The sequence below is a fragment of the Cnephaeus nilssonii genome (genome assembly GCF_951640355.1).
Source record: "Cnephaeus nilssonii genome assembly, chromosome: 20".
NCBI lineage: Eukaryota > Metazoa > Chordata > Mammalia > Chiroptera > Vespertilionidae > Cnephaeus > Cnephaeus nilssonii.
In genome coordinates, this window is record NC_137091.1 from 8,712,728 (window position 1) to 8,730,987 (window position 18,260).

Genomic DNA, 18,260 nt, shown 5'->3' on the forward strand with positions numbered 1-18,260 from the left:
CCAGGGCCCCACGGGACAGCACCCAGACACAAGAGAGTCTCCAGCAGAGACTGACACCCAGTAGGTGAGGGTGGGTGAGGGGGGCGGCCAGGACCCCCAGTGCATGCTGGGTAGCCTCACCTGCCCCTTTGGAGAGCTGCTCGCAGACCTGGTGCAGTCCCAGGAGTGCCTGACGCCTCGCCCAACACCCGCGCACAAGCGCACGCAGGCGGTGGGTGCCCCTCGGGCCACGGGCAGGAGAGCACCTGGAGCCCTGGCAGCATGCTAACCGCGAGCCCCTGAGACCGTCGGCGAGACGTGGCGAAGACGCAGGCACCAAGGGCCCCACGGACGTGAGGGCAGCAGCAGGAGCTCCGCCTGTTCGCTCTCTGTGTTCCCTCCTCCCTGGTCCCTCGGCCGTTTTTGTTTTTGTTTTTAAAATATTTTTATTGATTTCAGAGAAGGGAGAGGGAGGGAGGGAGGGAGAGAGAGAGAGACATCAGTGATGAGAGAGAATCATCGTTACCTGCCTCCTGCACGCCCCCCACTGGGAATCGAGCCCACAGCCTGGGCCTGGGCCTGGGCCTGACTTCCTGGTTCCTGGGTCCACGCTCCACCGCTGAGCCAGGCGGCTGGGCCCAGGTTGCTATTTAAATGGACTTCTGCCTGCTTCCTGGTTGCGTTTTCCCCGGTCCCGGTTTGGAAGTCTCATGCTTCTGTGCCGCGCATTTGTCAGAGCTGGACACGGATCCACACGCCAACTCCCACCCGACCCGCACAAGGGAGTTAGGACCTTTGAAGTCTGATCGCCCTTTCCCGTTTGTGCCAGGGATCTCCGTTGCCGTGCGGTTATTACTGACTCTGTATTGTGCAGGGTCTGTGTGTAGTTCACCTCGATGCTATTTCTCTGCTCACCGCCCTGCTCGCACCCGTCCCCTCCCCTGAGCACCATGACCCCTCACCCAGGAAAGGCGAGGCACCAGCTGGCAGCCTTGACCCCGTCCAGCCGAGTCCTGCACAGCTGCTGCCTAGCATTCCCTCCAATCAGCTGGCGTCGTGCCCGGCTCACCACTGACCCCTAGGGGTGGGGCTCCGCTCTTACTGGCCACTCTGCACAGGAGCGGGGCGGCTGGAGCCCCAGGGCCTACACAGCCTCGCCCAGGACCTCAGGCCGGTCCTCGGCCCCCTGGGCTGAGCGAAGCTCAATGCCACCTGTTCCCACAGTGGCTCAGGGGAAGCCCGTCTTTCCCCGAAGGCCACATGCCCACCAGGACCCCAGGGGTGACCGATGGCCCGTCCTGTGCACACCCCCCACCATCCACAGCAGCCTTCCTACCGACAGGCACTGCGAGGAAGTGGCACGCTCACTCGAGCGAGCCGTGTTCAGACGCCGCGGGGCAAGCTCCCTGGGGTCCTGCCTGCACGCCAACCCGCGCAACTGTCTGACCTGGGCAGGATGGCCTCCGGCGGGGCAGAGCAGCCTGAACTTCAAACAGCTGCTTGCAAAGCGAAGAGGGGGCTGAAAACCAAACACATTCTCCAGAATTAGGAACACCGTGTGCCGCTCACAAAAAAATGCAGCTCATTCGTGCCCGGAGTCGGTCCTTCCTGTCCATGTGACTGCTCCCCTTCCCGGCTCAGGAAACCCCTCGCCTGCACCCCAATTGGAACAGGATTGGGGTGTGCCCTGAATCAGTGCTTCCCGAGTAGCTATCCTTTTCTATCTGAAATGAACGCTTGTTGCCTCTCACGTTGGCTTTTTATTTTTGGGTTCACACCACGTGCACATGACAGGCCAGGGGCGTTTGTGGGTGAGCAGACACACTGGGCCTGGCTTAGGGAGGGGGCGGCCTGTTGGTGGGAGCAGGGGAGGGCTTTGCAGCTGTGGAAAGGCCCGGACAGGAGGGCTTTTGTTGCCAAAGAGACTGCTGGGGGCTCCCGGGAGCCGCAAAGGTATGGCCGGTGCCTGAAATTGCCCATTACAGACTCGGTCCTGTTTTTGTTTTGTTTTGTATGTGTGTGTGTTTAAATATATTTTTGTTGATTTCAGAGAGAGGAAAGGAGAGGGAGAGAGAGACAGAAACATCAATGATGAGAGAGAATCATTGATTGGCTGCCTCCTGACGCCCCACACTGGGGATCAAGCCCGAAACCTGGGCTCGAGCCATAACTGGGAATTGAACCATGACCTCCTGGTTCCTAGGTCGACGCTCACCCCCGAACCCCGCCGCCGGGCAGACTCAGTCCTGTCTCAAAGGCCCTGCCATCACAAGGCACAGGACAAAGGCCGTGGCAGCTTTGCAAGGGCCTCAGGGTCTGCTCCCCGCCCTCAAGGAGGGAATGAGTCCAGGTCGGGTGAAGGGCAGTGGGCACCCCACCAAGCCACAGTCTCTCACCTGACCTGGGGGGGGGGGGTCACCGCGAGGACACTGTGTCCTGGAACCAGACTGTCCACATGTCCTGCAAGGACCCTAGTGTGCAGGTGACCTGACGGAGCTGGTCCGTGTGCTCATGCTGGCGGCCACCGGGCAGGGGGCAGAGTGGGGACCCCGGAGGCGAGTGGAGGGGACCTGTTAGCCTGGCCAGGGGCCTGCACAGGTCCTGTTAGCCAGCCCAGCGGGACTCACGGTGAATGTTACGCAGGCTCTTCACTGGATCAGAGTGAGGGCAGCCCTGTACTGCTGTCCCCAAGGCTCCCCATCTGACCCCAGCCAGGCCCCCGCGCCCTCTTCTCTTCTCAAAAGGCCTTGAGTCTGGCCTGTAGAGACCTGAGCAAACACTACCCTGGTTCCTAACCGCTCAAGCCGCCTCCCTGGGACGGCCCAGGCCCTGAAGTCTCCATGCCCGGGGCTTGGCTGCTGTCCCAGCCACATCTGAGGGCAGGCCGTCCCTGTGGGAGGGCAGGGGCCTGGCTGGGACAAGGCCAGTTAGCACCCCCAGGTGGGCTTCGGGGACCCAGATCCCGTGTGTGTGTGTGTGTGTGTGTGTGTGTGTGTGTGTGTGTTTTAACTTCAGAGAGGGAGGGAGAGAGAGAGAGAGAGAGAAACATCAATGATGCCCCCTACTGGGGCATGTGCCCTGGCCGGAATCAAACCCTGACCTCATGTTCATAGCTCGATGCTCAACCACTGAGCCACACGGGCCGGGCCTGACCCCCTTTCTAATGCGGTAACTTTAAATTTTTTATTGAATTTCCTGGAGAAAACATTCAGGGCTTCCTCACCTCCCACCTCCAGGGGAAGGGGACACCTGCATGGCGTCCTCAGGGAGGACACCCCTCGGCGGGGGCGGTCCCGGGCTGACACGCGCCTGCACGGGCACCTCCACTGGGCACAGGGGATGCCCGTCTGTCCTCAGGGCAGCGACTGGCCGTGTGTGGAGAGACGGAGAGCAGGCAGTCACTCACGTCCTCCGCCCTTCAGGCCCATCGCACTCCCGCGGGCGCCGCCCCGAACACCTGCTCCAGGGCTCCCGCACGCACGCTGGGCGCAGAGGGGACGGCGCCAGGCGGGCTCTGGAGGGGCGCGAGTGGCTGCAGGGGAACCGTTTGTTTGTCCGATCGTGTCCCTTTCGTCCCCGGATGCTGCTGTCAGACTTGACTTTTATCTCTGATCCTTCCTGCAGGACCTGAGGACCACGGGATGGGGCACCTGCGGCCTCCCCGCTCCTTCGAAGGGGCTGTGAGCCGGCTGAGTGGCCCAGGCCGTGCCCACCGGGGCCGGGGTATTTCTAGGCCCAGGAGGGACTCGCCCAAGTGAGCACTTGCTGGTTCCTGGCAGAGGCAGGCCCAGGCCCAGCTCCCCACACGGGGCTCCCGGCTCCGGGCTCCGCCTGTCTTAGCTGTTCGTCAAGAACGCGGCTGTGTCGCCTGCGTTTCCTGCCGGGCGCCTCCAGGGAGAGCAGCTGGACGGAGTCCCCACAAACAGGGCAGACGAGGGCGGAGGGCGGCCACCTGCCAGCCAAGCGCGTTTCAAAGACAAACACACTCGCTAAGTTCAAGTGCGGACACATTTTAATCAGCAATAACTAACGCAGGCGGGGAAAGAGGGAACGCGGCGGTTTGCTCAGCGGTGACAGGGACCAGGGTGAGGGTGAGCGTGAGCGGCCGAAGGGCCGGGCAGGAGGAAGGGACACGGAGGGGGAGGGGCCCTCCAAAACGCATTCGCTGGCAAAACGGAGGTCAGTGGGGTGTGAAGAGACGCTGAGCTGCCGGGCGAGGTTCCCGATCCCTGATGACCGGAGCCCAAGGCCGCGCTGGCCGCCAGCGCGAGCTCCCTCTGCTAGTCGTCCACAGGAGAGCACCCGCAGCAGGAGCCCTGAACAATGCGCACTGCTGGGCGCTGGCCGGTGGCTCAGTGGTTACAGCCTCGGCCCGTACACCCAAGGGTCTCAGGTTCGATTCCTGGTCAAGGGCACGTACTTGGCTTGCAGTTCCGGGCCCCAGTCCCAGCCAATTGCTGTGCCGCTCTCACATGGATGTTTCTCTCTCTCTCCCCCTCCCTCCCTTCCATGCTCTCTAAAAATGGGAAAAATATCCTAGGGCAAGGATTAACTAAAAAAATAAAAATGTATGCCCGCCAGCATGGCTCAGTGGTTGAGCGTTGACCCATGAACCAGGAGGTCAGGGTTCAATTTCCGGTCAGGGTACATGCCCGGGTTTCGGGCTCCATCCCCAGTGCGGGGCATGCAGGAGGCAGTCGATAAATGATTCTCTCATCATTGATGTTTCTATCTCTCTCTCCCTCTCCCTTCCTCTCCGAAATCAGTAAACATATATTTTTAAATAAATAAATAAAAATAAAAATGTATAATGTGGCCAAAGAAGAAAAGAGTGACAGCTGTCCTGTTTGGGATATTCTCTGACCTCAGGGCTCAGCCAAGCATTTAATGGCCGGAGGGGACCCTTCTTTCCTCTGCGGAGAGGGGAGGAGGGCAGGGTGGTGTCTGCCCTCCTTCCCACCCCCTCCCCTCCTCCCCGCTCCTTCCCACACTCAGAGAACCAGGGCCCCTACAGGAGGAAGTGGGCACCTTCCTGGGGACAGGCCTGGGAGAGGCACAGGTGGCTGGGGCGGGGCCAGGGCAGCTGGGAGGTCCCGGTGGCGGGGCCCTGGCTGGGGACAAGCCTGCATCGCCGAGGCCACCGTGAGTGGGCTGGGGTCAGTGGGCCAGGGGTGGGGGTGCTGCTGCCCAGGGAGGCGCTGCCCACAGGGGAGGTGGCCAGGCACGGTGCCTGCCCCGGGAGCCCAGGCAGCAGGCACAGCTGGAGACTGGCAGCGGGAGCAGTGGGTTCCAAGAGGTGAGAGCGGCTGCCAGCCCCGTGTGCAGAGGGGAACCGAGGCTTGGAGTGTGTCCAGCTCGCCTTGATGCCCATGTGGGGGGGTCGGGCGGGGCTTCCGGGTCCCGACCGGGAACTCAGGCTGGATGAGGGGCTGTAAAGGCGTTATCAGGAGAGCCATCTGCTGATGCAGCCGGAGAACCTCGGAGCTCAAACTGCCGGGGCGAGAACGCGACCCCACCCTCGGGGGCACCTCCGCCAGGGCCCCGAATCACCCAAGAGGCCCCCCAGGAGCGGGGAGCCTACAGCCTGCGCAGGACAGGGTGGGCACTCGGAATTGCCCACAGGTGTCCCGCACTCTCAAACACCAAGTCCTACAGCAAACCGCAGGCTCGGAGCCTCCCTCCCTGGGGCTCTGTCCAGTTGCCGATAGGCAGCCAGAGGCGGCCCAGGGGCCCCACGGGCAGAGTGTGGGGCGGCTCCCCCGCCCTCGGGACGCTGAGCCTGGCCTGGGGACAGCGGGCAGTTGGACAAGCCCAGCGTCTGAGATGGAGCCCCCAGGCAAGAGCAACACGGGGAGCAGCCCTCACGGCTGCGAGGTGCCCGGCCAGGCCCACCCCCCCAGGCGCATCGCAGGTGAGCCTGCAGCCAGGACGCGGCCCCCGTGCCCCCCAGAGCCGGCAGCCCTTCTCAGGCCCGGCAGTCCCTCGGGTGGCTCCTTCCTGCCCTCCCCGCAGGGCCAGGGCGCTGGCTCTGAACACGCGCATGCGGGAGAGAGTTTGGGGGACCCGGAGCCCCTCAGCCTCGGAACGGTGAAGCCACCGCCGTGCACTGCGCGGGTGTGAGTCCTTGACCTCTGACTTCCCCGGGAGCCTCACCGCGGGCCTGACGGGGCGGTGGCACGGTCCCCCTTCGGGCGTCTGGCCCGTTCCCTCCTCCCCATAACTCCGTGTGTGCTCCTGGGGAAGCAGGAAGCGTGAGGTGCCACCTGAGGCAGTTGGAGGAGCAACCTGCCTGCGTGCCCACACTTCCTCTGTCCCTGGGCCCGTCCGGACTCCTGACCCCGAGGTGGGCTGGGGAGAGGGGCCGGGAGCCCGCCGAGCAGCCGGGAATGGCGGGCTCAGAGGACCGGGAATCCGTGGGGACTCCCACAGCTGTGCGGGGGATGGGGTGGCCTGCCTGAGTCCTGGGCTTTCTTTGTTTTGTTTAGTTTATATTTTTATAGATTTCAGAGGGAGGAAGGGAGAGGGAGAGAGAGACAGAAACATCATTGGTGAGAGAGAGTCATTGATCCACTGCCTCCTGCACGCCCCCCACTGGGGATGGAGCCCGCAACCCGGGCCTGTGCCCTGACCGGGAACGCAACTGTGACCTCCTGGTTCATAGGTCAGCGCGCAACCTCAATGTTTAAGGTAATGACATTAAAAGTAGAATCTCTGTCCCCCATACCTGGCCCTCCCCCAGACCCCGGCCTCCTGCCCGTCCCTAAATGGGAGTTTCACCAGAAGAGCCCAGTGAGGTGGGGGGGGGGGGGCAGGCCCGGCAGGAGGGCAGCCGGAATGTGGAGTCGGTTGCCCACAGTCCAGGACCCGGTCTGGGGCGCCCTGAGCACATGCAGCCCTGGCCGGCCTCCCCAGAAGCAGGTCCCCCTCAGCCCCTCTGCTGGGCCGTCACCTCATGTCCTGCCCAGAGCCAGCCCTGCCCAGGGCGAGGGTCAGAGCGAGGGTCGGGCGCCATGCGGGCGTCCCGCACAGCCACCAGCCTCTCCCTGGATGCCCCTCCCTCGGAGCCCCTTCTCCTCCAGACCCCCCCTCAGCTCCGAGGTGAGGGGAACCCCCAAACCGCCCCAGGTGGGCATCACTGTGTCCCCCTCCTCCCAAGGCTGGCATTTGAACCCCTCATGGCAGCAGCCCGACTGGGGACTGTCCCCCATTTAGAGACAATGGCTGGCAGAGGGTGAGCAGGGCGGCGGGGACAGTGGCTGCTGGGGCCTGGGTGGGGACGGAACAGCCCGCCGGGTGTGTCCCCATGACGACCTCAGAATCCCAAAACCACTCGGTGACCCCCCCACCCCCACCCCCGGCTGGGCCGGGGCCCACGGATCTGCCCTGGATTTCGAAAGTCCCGGGGATTCTGCCAGAGGACATTCCGACCAGAGTGGCTGCTTTTGATCCTTGGTGGCTGGGAATATGGGGAGCTCACCCCCACCCCTCAGTGATGGAAACCAGAGCCCCCGGTCCCTGGCCCGGCAGGGCAGTCGGGTCCTGAATCAGGGGCAGTCCCCCGGGAGTGAGGGCCGTGGCAGGCCTCGGGGGCCTGAGGGAAGGGACCTGGTGGAACCCCTGAGTCCTTCGCTGACCCGTCAGGGACCCTGTGGACTGAGCAGCGGGGACTCAGGGACCCTCTGGGAGCCCAGCACCGAGCCTCCTCCTCCTAGATCCTCCATCAGCACACCCCCCTGCTGAGGTCGCCCCCACATCACTGCCCAGGGGACCTCGATGCCTTGACTCCAACCCCGTCCCCGCGGACCTGCCTGTCCCGGGCCCCAGGCCCAGCCTGCGGGTCGGAGGGAGCCTGAGCCCAGAGGGCCGGGCCGCGGAGCCTCGTTTGCGGCTGAGAAACAAGAACCAGCTGACATGTGGGAGGCATTAGCCCCGGTCCTGCCTGTGGTGCTACGAAGGCCCTGGGAGTTTTCCTTCTGAGAGGTGGCTTCTCTGGCAGCGGGCTCGGGGGAGGGGTGAAACTTGAGAAAAAGAGCAATAAACCCCCACGCTCACGACTGGGGAGCAGAGCGGCCGTGAGGCAGGTTCCAGCGGCCCCTTCCTGCTGCCGGTGAGTCGGGGGCTCCCGACGGGGCTGGGGCCTCGGCTCCGTGATCCCCCCACCTCCGGAGCCACCTGGGGGTGGGTGCGCCTGTTAGTGGGCACCTGCTGTATGCCCAGGGAAGCCGCTGAGTGTGAACTGGGGGGAGACAGGCAGGTGAGTGCGTCCTGGGCCGGGAGGGGAGGGCCCGCAGGCTGGGTCTGGGGTTCTCTGGCCATGGATGGAGGGCGGGCTGGAGCAGGGGTCACTGGTGCCAGGTCAAGGGGTAAGAGGGCGGCTTCTGGGGTTGGGGAGGCAGCGAGATAAGGCTGGAGCCACCTCCTCTCGGGGTGTCCCTGATGGAGGACCCGCCACTGTGCAGGGTTACAGGGCAGGCAGGCTGTGTGGCCACCGGGGAGGGCGGTCAGGGCGGAACCATCAGGGGGACGTGGGGAAGCCACCAGTCCCTGAGCTGCAAATCCATGGGGGTCTGGGCCTCAGCTGGGAAAGTGGAAGGCTGGCGGGGGCCACCTGAAGGCGCAGGTCTGCCTGGGGCCACGTGGGGGCTGCTGGCAAGACCAACTAAGCCAGCGCTGGCCTGTTCTGCTCAGTGGGTAGCGCATCGGCCTGAGGAACAAAGGGTCCTGGGTTCGATTCCGGTCAAGTGCACGTACCTCGGTGGCAGGCTCCTCCCCAGCCGAGGCCCTGGTCAGGGCACCCACAGGAGGCAACCAATCGATGTGTCTCTCACATGGATGCTTCTCGGTCTCTCCCTCTCTCTATCACTCCCTCTAAAAACCAGTGGAAAAATACCCTCGGGTGAGGAGTAAAAACAAACAAACGAACAAGAAACCAGCTAAGCCAGGTTCCCAGGGGCGCGTTCCAGGAGGCAGACCCCTTGGGGGGGGATGGACAGATGTCCCTCTGGCCACCGCCTCCGGGGAAGAGGTCGATGCTGCACTGTCAGGCGAGCACGTGGGGGCCAGGCCCGCTCCCCGCTGAGCCTCACCTCCAGGGGGGCAGGTGCCCGCGGGGCAGGAGTCAGAACTGGAAGCAGGATCTCGGGAGTCCAGCTCTGGCACCAGCCCCTCGAAGGCGGGCGGCTCGCCCATTTGCACGGAGCCTTGAGCGGGCAGCATGCACAGCTCCGCCCGCTCCCCCCGCGGCTGCGGCCATTCCTGACGCTGAACGGGGAGGGGAGTGACCGCCCAGACCGCCCGCTGCGCTAGGAGAGGCTGCAAGGGAAACCACAGGTCCCGACAGACAAACAAACGAGGAGAGCGAGTCCGGCCGGCAGGGGACAAACCCTCGGGAGCCCACAGTGCCGCTCCCATCACCAGCGTGGAGCCGCGGGAAACATCACCGCCAGGAAGCGCACGCAAAGCCGCTTATGGGAGGTTAACTACCGGATCCCCCGAAGGAGATACTAAGTGAATGAGCTGGGAACGGAGCAAACGCAGAAGAGAAGCTAAAACAGGAGAGAAAACAGGAGCCCCAGGGGCCACCTCGGAGGGCGGGTCTCCGAGCGAGAGCAGTTCGCAGCGAAGACTGGGGACTTCCCTCGAGAAAGGCAGAGACTCGGGCTGGGAACCGAATGCCGGCCGGCGGCATGGACGCAGCCGGAGCTCAGGCCTGTGCGGGAGACTGCGCAGCCCCAAGGATGAGGCAAAGTGGAGCTTGGATGGCACTGGGCTCCGCACCCACCACGCCCCGTGCACAGAAGCCGAGCTTTCGGGCTCTGAGGGGACGTCCGCGCCCAGAGTGCCTCTGAGACCCACAGAGGCCCGACGACACACGGCGGGGAGAGGAGGGTTGGAGCACCAGCTCCAACAAAATAAGCACAAGAACAGAAAGGGGGGACGTCTCCAGGTATGAGCATCACCCGGAAACTGCAAATTAAAGCACAGAGCTCCAAACACAAAGGCGACCGACAACTCCAGAGCGAACAGAAAACCTACAGCCGGCCCTTGTGGCTCAGGGATGGAGTGTCAACCTATGAACCAAGAGATTGCAGTTCCATTCCCGGTCAGGGCACAGGCCCGGGTTGCGGGCTCGATCCCCAGCGTGGGGCGTGCAGGAGGCAGTGGATCCATGATTCTCTCTCATCATTGATGTTTCTCTCTCTCTCTCTCTCTCTCTCTCTCTCTCTCTCTCTCTCTCTCTCCTCTCCCTTCCTCTCTGAAATCAATAAAAAAAATATATTTTTAAAAATGCTACTCGGTTTGGCTCAGTGGATAAAGTGTCGGCCTGCAGACTCAAGGGTCCCAGGTTCGATTCCGGTCAAGGGCATGTGCCTTGGTTGCAGGCACATCCCCAGTGGGGGGGGGGGGGTGCAGGAGGCACCTGATTGATGTTTCTCTCTCATCAATGTTTCTAACTCTCTATCCCTCTCTCTTCCTCTCTGTAAAAAATCAATAAAATATATTTAAAAAATGCTACTCGTGGTGATGATTGAGGTTCGTGGTGCGCCCAGTCTGGCAGCTGTGCCTCAGGCCAGTGCCTCGCTCTGTCACCCTCGTCCAGCCCAGCACCCCCTGAGCTGCAGAGCGGGGCGGGCTGAGCCAAAGCCATGTCTGTGGCTCAAGAACAGGCCGTCATCCTGGGACCTGGGCTTTGGGTGCTTAGGGCCCCGGGTGCGAATGTCCCCCCACGTCCCATGTGGTTCAGGGTTCAGGTTCAGGGTCTGGGTTCAGGGTACGGGTTCTGGAGGAGGCTGCACACAAATGAAAGAAACAAGACAAGAAATACTAATTTGGGAATTGGGGGGCAGGTGGAAGCCCAAGGGAGGACTCCACTTTGCTCTGGCCTTGTGATCCCTTTTATTCAGGTTTGGGATCCACCCATAGCCCTAAGGCAGGCAATTCCAGTAACAGGCAGACTACCTTATCAGCAAGGATTTACAGGAGACTAAAAGGTGAAAGTTTCTTCGAACTAGACAGCGGGTGTATGGCTTTGACCCTTGCCAGAGCTCAAGGTCTCCAGCCTTCCGGGCTCCTTGTCCACACCTCTCTGCTAGTGAAGACAATGGGCCGTTTCCCACACCGGGGGACCACACTGTGCAGCCTCGGAGGAAACATTGGCAGTCTGGGTTTCTGGCTCACGCCCCAAAGTCCAGCCCACTTGCCCGAAGCCTGCGAGGCCAGCGGCTACAGGCCAGGAGTTGGGGTGCAGACCCTGGCACAGGTGGGTGTGGTGGGAGCAAAGTTCAAGTGCCTTCTCGCTCCTGTTTGTAGACCTGAGAGAGGCCCCCCGTCCTGGTGCAGGAGGCAATAACTGCATGGCCCTGGGCCAACTGCCTCTGAGTGGAGTGAGTCCTTCCGTCTGGATTCCGGCCCCTCCCCAGGGGTCAGCAGCCTCTTACTACCCCTCAGCCTGGCCCAGACAGCAACGCCCAGCCATCCACCCACCCTCCCTCACCAGGAATGTGCTGATTGCTGATAACGTGGCCCCTCCTGGCAGCCACTGCCTGACGAAAGGCCTCTGCACTGTCTTCCAGCCCCAGCTCGTCCGCACAGGCAGCCAGGCCCGGAGCAGCTGCGGGACAGGGCCCTGGGGACTCGTCATGTGGACCCGCTGGTGGCTCTGGCCCCTGGTGGCCGTCTGCACCGCTGACCAGTTTCTGGACGAGGCAAAGAGAATTATGAGGACCACACCTGTCATTGATGGGTAAGTGGCCTCCGTGGGCTGGGGAGCTGGGAGCTGGGAGCCGGGAGCCGGGAGCCGGGCCATGTGCCCCGACATGAGGCAGGCACCGCCCTCCCGCCGCCTGGACTCCGTTTCTCTAGCTGTAACGTGGGTCTTGCCCTTTGCTGGCCTTGGTTCTCTCTGGGGTCTCACAGGGCCCCTGCAGATGGGGCCCATCGGGGAGGAGCAGGAGCCACATGGTGAGGTCCCTGGGGCACCCTGCAGCCTGGTCCCAGCGCAGAGTGGGTGCTGGGCTAAGAGACATTGGGGGCCTGGCCGGGTCTAGCTCACTCAGGCCACACGGCCTCAGCTTCCTCACCTGAAGCTGCAGGTGAGGGTGGTGTCCACCACAGGCCCCGGGAGGCCTTGGCCCTCCTCCCTGAGACCCTTCCTCACGCCTCTTCCTTCTCCTGTGTCCACCTGGGGTGACCCCAGCAGGTGTGGGGTCAACTTGACCTCACTTGATGCTCAGAGGACCCCATAGGTCAAGCCCCTAACCAAGACCTGGCTGTGCCCACGCCTGCACCCCAGACCCTGGTGCCACCTGTCACTCTTTCTTTGAGGTCACAGCCAGCTTGGCAGCACCCATGCATTTGCCCCCCCCCACCTCCTAGGACAGCGGCATTGCCACCCCCGCCCCCCTCTCCCCCCAGTGCTGGGCACCTCGTGAGCCGGACTCTCCGCTTCCTCCAGCCAAAGTCTGTATCAGTACCACAGCCAGAGGGAGTCTGGGAGATCTAGTCCCGCTCAACCCCGCCCCACCCGTGGCTGCAGCTGATCCCAGTGCCCCCCAAGGCTCACACGGTCCCTGCTCGTCCTGCATCTGCACCCCCCTCAGCTCCCCAGAGCTAGTGGCAGGCCTTCCCTGACCTGGGGGTGCACCCTGCACACACCCCTGCCTGTCTGCTGCAGCATTCGACACCCCCCACACACATACCGCTGAAAGCAGGGACTGTGTCCCGTGCACTCACGGGCACCCTGGGGCCTGGCAGTGTGAGCAGAGCCTTCCCACCCCCCACCCATGTGCTGGCTGCTCATTAATGTGCAGGCATCACTACTTGGCAGAAGCCTCAGGGTTTTTTGGACAAGAGACTCTGCAAGGTAAGCAGAGAAAACGGGGGGCGGGGGCGGGGGTGCAGGGAATACAGGGAGCTGTGGGGGCCCCAGAGGAGGAGGGGTGCCAAGTGCCCCACTCTGCCTGCCCCACCCCCGTCCTCCCTCCATCTCCTTCCTAGACCTCGAGTCCCCTGCTCTTCTCTCTGCCTCCGAGGGTCTTGTGGGAGGTGTCTGCCCTGGAGGCCTGCAGTCGTGGGTGTGGGGGGGAAGGGGGGAAGGGCAGGTGGAAGATGCCCACAGCAGGAGCCGGAGTTGTTGTTCCTTCATCCTGGGGGGCTCAGGGCAGCTGGGCACAGAGAGAGGGGGGCCGAGTTCAGGGGCTGGGGGCTGTGCGGAGGCCTTTGGGGAGTCAGACGGCTGGAATAGGCCAGTCAGGAATACTCAAAGTCCTGGAAAGCTAGGACTAGGCTGACAGAATCAAGACCAATAATAGCGGATTGCAGCCTGGCCGGGGTGGTTCAGTGGTTGAGCGTCAACCAATGAACCAGGAGGTCACAGTTCAATTCTTGGTCAGGGCACGTGCCTGGGTTGTGGGCTCGATCCTCAGTAGGAGGCATGCAGGAGGCAATGGATCCATGATTCTCTCTCATCATTGATGCTATCTCTCTCTCCCTCTCCCTTCCTCTCTGAAATCAACAAAAATATATTTTTAAAAAACAGTGGATTGCAGGTAAGAGACCCAAATAAGTAGCTTCTGAGGGGTTCCATATGCCGAGAACTTGGTGTGGCCACCAGTCCCCAGGTCCCCTCGTGTGTAAAGTGGCTGCAGCAGCTCCAGCCATCACATCCGCCTGCCGTCCTGCAGTAATAAAAGGGAAAACCACCCTGACTGGTTTGGCTCAGTGGATAGAGCGTCGGCCTGCGGACTGAAAGGTCCCAGGTTCGATTCCAGTCAAGGGCATGTACCTTGGTTGCGGGCACATCCCCGGTGGGGGGTGTGCAGGAGGCAGCTGATTGATGTTTCTCTCCCATCAATGTTTCTAACTCTATCCTTCTCCCTTCCTCTCTGTAAAAAATCAATAAAATATATTAAAATAAATAAATAAAATAAAAGGGAACACCACGCCGTCTGTCAAGGACAGCTTGGGGCGCTGTCACAGGGCAGATGGAGTGGCATGGCCACACCGAGCTATAAGGGAGTGGAAAGTTTCTGTTTCAAGTGGCCATGTGCCCGCTTGGCACTGTTACCAAGGAAGAGGGAGGAGTGGCCACCAGCAGCGTCTCCAACAACAGCTGCCCAAGTGTGTGTGCTGCTCGCACTCGGGAGCCTCACCTTCCCTTGAGTGGTCTCCCCGCCGCTGGGGACGCGGCCCAGGCCACTACGTTCAGGAGGCGGGCGGAGGGCTCCAGACAGCAGGGCGGCCCACGGGTGGAGGCAGCGGCTTCTCCCACTTGGGGTTCCAGCCACGGGTGGAGAGTCTGAGGGGCAGGGGGGAGACAAAGCCCTCCCTCGGGGTGGCAGCGGGAGGTGGGGCCGCGTTTCCCTCAGGGGCTGGGGTCCTCAGGAAAGGAGCGCTGTCCCCTCCAGAGGCCCTGCCTCCCGGAAGCGCCCAGAGCTGGACGCCCCCACCCCTGCAGGGAGGGCGTGACCTTGCCCACCCTCCACCACTGGGGCAGCCAAGGTGTCTGAGCCCCAGCCCAGTCCCTGTCGAGTCCATCAAATCTCACCCTTCACAGAACCCCTTGCCCCTCCCCAGAGAGCGGGGGTGGCCTCCAGGGTCTGAGGGGGAGCTTGCAGAGGAAGAGGGGGGCATGGCGGGGATGGCCCCCCAGGACAAAGCCCCCTCCAGGCCCAGACTGTCCTCACAGCCCCTTGTTACCAGATTAGGAGTCCAGAGGGCACCTGCCTAGATGTCCCACGTGTATACATGCACATGTGTGTGTGGTGTGTGGATGTGCATGCACATGTGTGTGGTATGTGTGAGCATGCACGTGTGTGATGTGTGCACGTGCCCGTGTGTGTGATGTGTGTGTATAAGCACACATGCGTGTGATGTGTGTGCCCGTATGTGTGTGTGTGGTGTGTGTGAGATTGCACGTGAGTGTGTGTGCACGCACTTGCTCACAGTGACTGGTGGGTCGGGATGGGCCTGGTACTCTGCATTCTAACCAGCTCCCAGGGCCTGTGTGGCTGCACAGGTGCATGGGACACCTAGGATGGAAGACCTATCCATTTCGGGCTCTCAGCTCAGGTGGCCTGGCTCAGGTGTGCTCCGCTAATGAGTAGTCTGTGTCCCCTGGGGCCAGCCTTAGCCCTGAGCGTGTGAGAAGCAGCAATTAGACAGGGGACAGAGGCCAGAGAGGGAGCTTGGAGCCCCAGGGTCCAGTGGCCGCCAGGACCTGCCTCCTCCCCCTCCTCCTGTCCCTCCAGGCACAATGACCTGCCCTGGAGGCTGCTGACCAAGTTCAACAATCAGCTCCGGAAGAAGAACGCCAGCCTGCACAGCCTGGTCGGCACACACACCAACATCCCCAAGCTGAGGGCTGGCTTTGTGGGGGGCCAGGTACCGTCCGGCCAGCCCTGTGCTCACCCATGTTGGGGTCCACCCTCCTCCCTTGGGTCCTGGCTATGGTGCAGCCCCTCCCTGGTGGTGGCATCCCCCACCCCCAGCCAGTCTCCTTGGGGCCACAGACCTGGAGGGAAAGGCTGTGAGGACGGCTTCCAAGACGGGGGAGGGGGAACCAGACATTCATATGCACGTCGGGGGGCGGGCGGGCCTGGAGCCTCAGGTCCTAGCCCTGCCCCATGGCCCCCAGTTCTGGTCTGCGTACACGCCCTGCGACACCCAGAACAAGGACGCCGTGAAGAGGACGCTGGAGCAGATCGACGTCATCCACCGCATGTGCCACATGTACCCCGAGACCTTCCTGTGTGTCAACAGCAGCCAAGGTGGGTGCCGCCGGCCGCCTCCCTGGCCCCACACCGCCCTCTAGTGAGCAGAGGCTGCCAGTGCAGCTCGGCCAGCCGTTCGGGGTGATGCTCCCCCTGGACGCCCGGGCACACCTGCCACCAGGTGCCCATAGCCCCGGCCGGCTCTGCTCACAGGCATCCGACAGGCCTTCCAGGAGGGGAAGGTGGCCAGTCTGGTCGGGGTGGAGGGCGGTCACTCCATCGACAGCAGCCTGGGTGTCCTGCGGGCACTCTACCACCTGGGGATGCGGTACCTGACCCTCACGCACAGCTGCAACACGCCCTGGTGAGTGACACCAGGGAGGCCCGGGCGGGGGGGTGGACGAGAGGCCGCTGGGTGCTGGGGCAAGCCCCCTGTGGGTGGGCGGGGACCACTGCCTCCTCCCTCCAGGGCGGACAACTGGCTGGTGGACACCGGGGATGACGATGTCCAGAGCGACGGCCTGTCCGAGGACTTCGGGGAGGTAGGTGGCAGGGGCAAACACCTCCCTCACTTGCAAAATGGAGCTGAGCCCTAACCGGTGTGGCTCAGTGGATAGAGCGTCGGCCTGTGGACTGAAGGGTCCCAGGTTCGATTCCAGTCAAGAGCATGTACCTTGGCTGCAGACACATCCCCAGGAGGGGGTGTGCAGGAGGCAGCTGATTGATGTTTCTCTCCCATTGATGTTTCTAACTCTCTGTCCCTCTCCCTTCCTCTCTGTGAAAAATCAATAAAAAATATTTTTTTTTAAAAAAACGGAGCTGGCCAGGGGCTTCCCAGGCTGAGCATCCACTGGTGATGGCAGTGGCCCCAGTCTTCAGCCAGGGAAGTGCTGAACACCTGGCCAGCAGGGGCCCTGCCCAAATGCCCTCCCCCTCCCTGGACCGCTCAGGGGGCAGCAGTGAGCCCCAGAAGCCTGTGCCAATAAAGTGTACCCAGTGCAGCCTGCCTGGCCCTGGGCACCGGCGGCCATCATCCCCTGACCGGGCCCGGCGCTCCCAGCCCCTGAGCCCCGTGTCTCCTCAGAGCGTGGTGAGGGAGCTGAACCGGCTGGGCGTCATCATTGACCTGGCCCACGTGTCTGTGGCCACCATGAAAGCCGCTCTGAACCAGTCCCAGGCCCCCGTCATCTTCAGCCACTCCTCCGCCTTCGCGCTGTGCAAGCACCGGCGAAACGTGCCCGACGACGTGCTCCAGCTGGTGGTGAGGGGGGGCGCTCTGCCCCGGGCAGTCCTGGGCCCCGGTGGTCCTCCCGGGCTCCAGTGCTGCCCCCAGCCCTGTGCCCACGGCTCCTCTCTCTCTGAGCAGAAGCAGACGGGCAGCCTGGTGATGGTGAACTTCTACAATGACTATGTCGCCTGCAAAATGGAGGCCAACCTGTCTCAAGTGGCAGGTAGGTGGGTGCCAGCAGACGCATGGCTGGGGGCAGGGCGCCTCTCCCAGGACCCACACCTGCTGCCTCCCCCAGACCACCTGGACCACATCAAGAAGGTGGCGGGAGCCGGAGCGGTGGGCTTTGGCGGGGACTTCGACGGTGTTTCAAGGTGAGGACGGAGACTGTTGTGTGTGAGCTGGGGGTCGCGACCCCCAAAAACCTGTCACCAGGGGCTGGAGGAGAGAAGTGTGTCCTGAGGGCCTTCCCAGCATGTCTCGCTCCGAAGGCCATCCCCCGGAACCCCCAGTGCCTCAGGATGGGAAGGTGGCTGGGTCCCCAGAGCCCCGACCCCTGGCCGCACAGCCTGGTCCTCTCGGCCTTCATCCAGGCTCCCGACGGGGCTTGAGGACGTGTCCAAGTACCCGAACCTGATCGCCGAGCTGCTCAGGAGGCAATGGACGGAGGCGGAGGTCAGGGGCGCCCTGGCCGACAACCTGCTGAGGGTCTTTGAGGCGGTGGAGCAGGTAAGGCTTGTCCGCGCACTCGTCCTCCTCAGCCGGCGGCCGCAGGCAGCCAACCCTGTCTGTCCACAGGCCAGCAACCATGCCCGGGACCCCGAGGAGAAGCCCATCGAGCAGAGGTACCTGGACAGTTCCTGCCGGACGAGCTATGGCTACTCAGAGGCTCCCGGCCTCCGCCTCCAGCCCGCAGCCCTGCTGGCCTCCCTCGCCCCCCTCCTCCTCAGCCTGCGTCTTCTGTGACACCCTGGGACCAAGCCCCCGGCACAGGGAAGACTGGCCATCGGGGTAGCCGACCCCAGGAACCGCTCCCACGCTCAAGGACTGGCCTGTCCTGCGCGAGCCCTGGGCTCCCCTGGGCCGTGCGCTGTGGGGGGCACAGGCCAGGCCCACAGAGGCTCCTCAATAAAGGCACCGGCCCTCTGTCCTGAGGGTGTCATCCTGGAGCGCTCTCCCGCGTCCTGGCACATCCTGTGGGAGGGCCCCTGGCTGGACGTCCAGGCCCGGGAGGCCCGAGTCGTGGTGGACAGGCCGGGAAGGGCTCGGGGTTGACAGGGGCTTCACATGGACACTGCGAGGCCTTTAAACACAGTCCAGGCTACAGTACCACTCCCCCGCTC

At 63.1% G+C, this 18,260-nt stretch overlaps 1 protein-coding gene across 1 annotated transcript; it reads left to right on the forward strand.

Annotated features, from left to right (window-relative positions):
* Positions 1 to 7,997: 7,997 nt before the first annotated feature.
* On the forward strand, positions 7,998 to 18,096 carry DPEP1 (dipeptidase 1). Its single transcript, XM_079759569.1, has 11 exons — positions 7,998 to 8,086; positions 11,553 to 11,722; positions 15,228 to 15,360; positions 15,614 to 15,746; positions 15,903 to 16,053; positions 16,159 to 16,231; positions 16,774 to 16,950; positions 17,056 to 17,140; positions 17,216 to 17,291; positions 17,511 to 17,646; positions 17,716 to 18,096. Exons 2-11 carry the CDS (start codon positions 11,619 to 11,621, stop codon positions 17,881 to 17,883), a joined length of 1,236 nt encoding a protein of 411 aa, XP_079615695.1. The 5' UTR covers positions 7,998 to 8,086; positions 11,553 to 11,618; the 3' UTR covers positions 17,884 to 18,096.
* The last annotated feature ends 164 nt before the right edge of the window (positions 18,097 to 18,260 follow it).

Excerpts from the sequence above, each read along its gene's own strand:
- DPEP1 (XM_079759569.1), top strand. The coding sequence starts at position 11,619 with ATGTGGACCCGCTGGTGGCTCTGGCCCCTGGTGGCCGTCTGCACCGCT. Across the intron at positions 11,723-15,227 it reads ACCACACCTGTCATTGATGG|GCACAATGACCTGCCCTGGA; the intron begins GTAAGTGGCCTC and ends CTGTCCCTCCAG. Across the intron at positions 17,141-17,215 it reads CAACCTGTCTCAAGTGGCAG|ACCACCTGGACCACATCAAG; the intron begins GTAGGTGGGTGC and ends TGCCTCCCCCAG.